At 35.6% G+C, this 3,887-nt stretch overlaps 1 protein-coding gene across 1 annotated transcript; it reads left to right on the top strand.

Moving 5' to 3' along the window:
- Window positions 1-516: 516 nt before the first annotated feature.
- Window positions 517-3,448, top strand: LOC126713770 (peroxiredoxin-2B-like). Its single transcript, XM_050413632.1, has 3 exons — window positions 517-755; window positions 1,120-1,199; window positions 3,018-3,448. Exons 1-3 carry the CDS (start codon window positions 601-603, stop codon window positions 3,269-3,271), a joined length of 489 nt encoding a protein of 162 aa, XP_050269589.1. The 5' UTR covers window positions 517-600; the 3' UTR covers window positions 3,272-3,448.
- The last annotated feature ends 439 nt before the right edge of the window (window positions 3,449-3,887 follow it).

Raw genomic sequence — 3,887 nt, 5'->3', positions numbered from 1 at the left:
AGTCATCGGACCCACGACCTTGACCATCGAACCACGTGGTTAGAAAGAGAGAAAAGAGAAGAGGGAAGAGAGAAGTGAAATAGGAAAGGGAGACAAAAATGAGAAATAGATTTGTTGGTGAATAATTTTATTTTATTTTTTATTTTTTTTACAATCTAGCTATAGCAGCTCACTGTAGCTTGGTGCTAAATTTTTTAAGATTTAGCATATTTGATAGAAGTGTATTTTTATCATTTGAGATGCTAAAAATGCTAAAAAATAACATTTAAAATTTTTAACACTTTTAATAAAAATCCTCTCAACGGAACAAATAAAACCGTCCGTACTAAATCCTGCCCCACTTGAGATGACAGTGAGGTGACACGCACGCAAACGCTCAAATGTGTGGGTCGCCGGACCCCAAAATTTGGTCAAATCCAGCTAATAATAATTAAAAAAATAATAATAATAATAAGAAAAAAAAAAAAAGCAACGCCTCTTTGATTTTAGTACTTATGGGTTTCTATATAATATATGGAGAGTCACAAACACAAGCACCGAAGCAGAAACAGAAACAGATCTATTATTATTATTATTTAAGAGTCAGCACCGTCGAGAGAAATGGCCCCGATTGCAGTTGGCAACGTGATCCCAGATGGTACTCTCTCCTACTTCGACGACAAAGACGACCTCCAATCTGTGTCCGTACACTCCCTCGCTGCCGGTAAAAAGGTCATCCTTTTCGGCGTTCCCGGTGCCTTCACCCCCACTTGCAGGTAACCCCCCCTTCCCTCCCTCTTCACCTGACAGAAACAAGTCTGGGTTTTCGATTTTATTTATTTATTTTTAAGAAAAAGAAAAAAATTGAACTCGGAATTCAAGTGAAGTTTCCCAGGTTGTCTTTTTTTGGTTTTGGATCGAAAAAAAATCTATAACTCAAAATATCCCAAAAATCTCCTACTCTTGTTTGGCACCTTTAACAAGCATTGGCATGTGGGGACCACTGATTACCTTGTCGATAATTGCTAAAAATAAAATACAGCTTAATCGGACGATCATGGGTTGTCAATGTCAGTTATTATGTGAATTGTGGACAATCTGATTTAAGTTGATTGATTATTTTGTGTGTGTGGGGCACAGCTTGAAGCATGTACCTGGATTCATTGAGAGAGCGGAGGAGCTGAAATCAAAGGGCGTTGACGATATTCTCTTGGTTAGCGGTATTTCTCAACTGACTTTTTGCTTTTTCTTCTTCTTCTTTTTTAAAGTCCTCCTCAGCTATGCTTGCTAGCAATTAAGGAAGGGAAATAATTCTTTTCTTTCTATATTTAGGCATGGAAATGAATTCCATTTTAAGTTCAATTTTGTAGGAATGGAATTTGGTCTAATTCCCCTATTTTTCGTGTGTGCTTAAATGTCTATATCTTTTATTTTTATTAAAAAAAGATCTCAACAGTATTGCTATATAAAATCATTCATTTCCAATTACTACTTTCTCTTTGACACTCAAAAACAAATCCCATTCCTTTCGTTTCAAATATTCAAACAAAGAAAGATAATATATATACATATATATATATATTTTAATTTCTTTCCATTCTTTTATAAACTTCCAAACATACATGTGGATGATCATTATTCATTATTAGAACTATAATAAGCTTGAGATTACTCCAATTTGATTTGGAGAAAATCCGTCTTTGTCCTTAATTCGTTGTGCTTTGCCTTTGTCTAGTTTAGTATTGTCACAACGTTCGTTTTTGTTACTATGTATTGGTGTGGTCCAATCTTGAGGTTGATGTGGTGCATGTTTACATGACCTTGTAAGAGCAAGTCTCAACTGCACCTAGTAGTGCCGGGATTTCTGTGGTAGCATGGTTCTAAAAGTAGTAATAACAAACAATGAATGAGATTTCTCTCATAGTGAATGCCTATAAGAGCAAGTCTCAAGTGTAGCCATGTAGTGGTCGCACACTAATTTGGTGGCTTCAATTTTATGCTGATAATAAAGGAATGACTCCATTTGTGTTACCAAATTTTGACATTGGTTGAGACTTGAGAGAATCATTCTAGACTAAGTCAAGTATGTTCTTCCTATCAAATCTTATTAGTCTATTAGATGCGAAGTTTGTTTGTAATTTTATCTTATGTTTGTTTTATAATTTTTGTATATGGATTTTCCTCGGATGTAACTGAATGTGTGTTTCTTCATGTATCTAAAGTAGTATAGATCCTCTAAGTTCAATAGAATACATTAATCAAGTAAATGCCTACCATTTGTTGGAGAAAGAAATCCCACCTCTGTTGGGCATTGACTTGGTTATGGGCTTATGTATTAGACTATTAGTTAAGCCTCTTCACCCCCTAGTTAAGTTTTTGGGCATGCTTTAACACTATGTAACGAGTTCACTACAGTATATCAGCATCAACCTTGGGCATACCGTATGTGTGTGACAATTTGATTCTGTTTTGAGCACAGCCATATCTTGTTTTTAGTTTATACAAGCAAGGACTGCCCATGTTAATAGTTTTACTTGTTACCTAGCTTTGGGAGCTACTATATATATTTAAGATTATATTAAATCTTCTGTGCAAGCAATTTATTGTGAGTTAATTCCTTTTTTAGACACTAGTTAATATGCTTGAGTTGTTGAATCTAATCTGAAGAATCATTTTGTCCTCATACATTGTTAAATTCTCATGATATCACTTGGAATGAAAAGTTGACCTTGTATACCTATTCTATGTTTGATCTTGAAGTTCTGTCAGCCAAATCGGCAAATCCATCTTTTATGTCTGCCTCAACAGCAAGCTATAGTTGAACTATCAAAAACCTTAATTGTCCATTTGTTACTTAAATATGAGACCACAAAACCAATTTTAATTCCGGGCGATTGAGATGAATCGAGCATTTGCATCTGTCTTATTCTTTTTTTCTCAATAGGCTAAGCAAATAACAATGATTTCAAGCGTGTTAGGATATATAGCACTGGATGATTTATAAGATATTTAATTCAAGTTTTGACACACATTTGCAGTTAACGACCCCTTTGTGATGAAGGCATGGGCCAAATCTTACCCTGAGAACAAGCATGTCAAGTTTCTTGCCGATGGCTTAGCAAAATACACACATGCTCTTGGTCTTGAGCTTGACCTTGGAGACAAAGGACTTGGCACTCGTTCAAGGAGGTTTGCTCTTTTGCTCGATGATCTCAAAGTGAAGGTTGCAAATATTGAATCTGGGGGTGAATTTACTGTCTCCAGTGCAGAGGAAATCATCAACGCTCTTTGAATATTAATTAAGACACATGGCTATCTTTTGTCTCTATGCCCTTTCTCCTCACTAGGCTCTCGTTCTTGTCTTCAAATTAGAATGTGGCGGATATAAAAATAAAGTTGTTTCAACTATTGTTGTGGATCGTGGAACAATCAGTGTGCTTATTATATGATATTATTACTTTTGGCCGTAGATTCTGCCTACATTTTACGAATGTGATTGTTACTTATTCTTTTGGTTGTGTAAATTGTGAAAGTGGGACTGTGAAATGCTTTGAGTCAAGCCAAACCGACTGTTGCATGATCAAACTATGCGTGACAAAAAGTAATAAGAGTTTCAAAACTTGGCTCGGAGCTTATCGTATATGTCTGAAGTCGGGCTTGTTAAAAATTCAATTAGTTTAAGCTTGGCTTGGTTTTGCTTGATTGGCTTTGGTTTAATACTAGCAGCAGTGTTGTATATGCTTATTTAATACTACTAGCAGTGATAGGGAGTGTGCAATAGCGAGTATGGAACAAGGGAGCTAAAAGAAAAGGAGAGAGAGAGAGAGAGCACAATTTTTATTGCATTGGCTCAGGTCACAAGTAATCCATATATGTAGTAGTATAGTAGTCGTGTTTGGCTTATTTGC

The sequence above is a fragment of the Quercus robur genome, chromosome 2, assembly GCF_932294415.1.
Source record: "Quercus robur chromosome 2, dhQueRobu3.1, whole genome shotgun sequence".
Lineage (NCBI taxonomy): Eukaryota > Viridiplantae > Streptophyta > Magnoliopsida > Fagales > Fagaceae > Quercus > Quercus robur.
Note: the sequence above shows the minus strand (reverse complement) of the source record. Positions and strands in the feature narration are given on the sequence as shown.